A 905-nucleotide genomic window follows, 5' to 3' on the forward strand; every position below is an offset into this window, starting at 1 on the left:
TGTAAATTGTCTTGTTCCATTGGTAAAATGTTTCTCTTACCTCCTCAATCCAGGAACAAATGCAGCTATTCTAAGAAAAAAAATGACTTATCTAGATTTAGATTTTTTCCGGTGTACCTGGGTGATCTCTGGGATCTATGACTCCACGCTTAATGCCAGGAGTGTTTGCTTTGATCTCTTCATTTCCTGCCTTTGTTGGATTTTCAGTTTTACTATTTTATAAAAACTTGAACCGATGAAAACAGTTTATAGATGGAAAAAAATCCAGTGAAAGGTTTTAGTAACCTTAACCCTACTGTGGGTGAACTGTGGGTTTTTTTTTTATCCCTCAAAATATAAATATTATGGAGTCATTATAACCGGCCTGTTGTTTTCTTTTCCTCACCTGTTCGCCCCCCCTCTCCATGGCCCAGGTGTTTCGGTGAAGACACGTGCATCACCATCCCCAGCATCGAGGCTGTGGTGATGGTGCTGCAGCCCAGTGAGCCCAGGATCACCATCACCGGGGTGGAGAGACTCAGCCAGTCGGCCTCAGACTTCAGAACGGCGGGGGGGGTTCCTCTGTTCCAGGACCTCCACATCGTCAGCACGGTCACCAGGGCAGACGCCGCCCCCCATCACACAGGTAGGACCGTCCCACACATGAGCTGGGAAATAACTGATGAAGTTCTTAAAGTCGTAGGGAAATCATATTTAAATGTCAAATCTTTCTGGCTTAAACATGTATATAAATGTACTCTTTATCAGATTATATTGTCCAAAAAGTTAGAAAATTTCTATTTAAAAAGAAAAAATCCTGTCAGTTAGTTCTACGTCAGCCTGAACACCTAAATTCGTCCAATCATATATCAACGGTCATCTGTCAATCAAGTTTTTTCGGTCATAGCATCTTGATTCATGTGTCG

General features: G+C 42.4%; 1 protein-coding gene across 1 annotated transcript in view; it reads left to right on the plus strand.

The window, feature by feature from the left end:
* Positions 1–905, plus strand: part of LOC107103731 (calsyntenin-2-like) — a 127605-nt gene that overhangs the window by 96694 nt on the left and 30006 nt on the right. Inside the window, exon 5 of the mRNA XM_015403541.1 lies at positions 414–625. Coding sequence (XP_015259027.1) covers positions 414–625 — 212 coding nt within the window. The remainder of the gene's footprint in view (positions 1–413; positions 626–905) is intronic.

Source organism: Cyprinodon variegatus, unplaced genomic scaffold (assembly GCF_000732505.1).
Source record: "Cyprinodon variegatus isolate N-32 unplaced genomic scaffold, C_variegatus-1.0 Scaffold1515, whole genome shotgun sequence".
Lineage (NCBI taxonomy): Eukaryota > Metazoa > Chordata > Actinopteri > Cyprinodontiformes > Cyprinodontidae > Cyprinodon > Cyprinodon variegatus.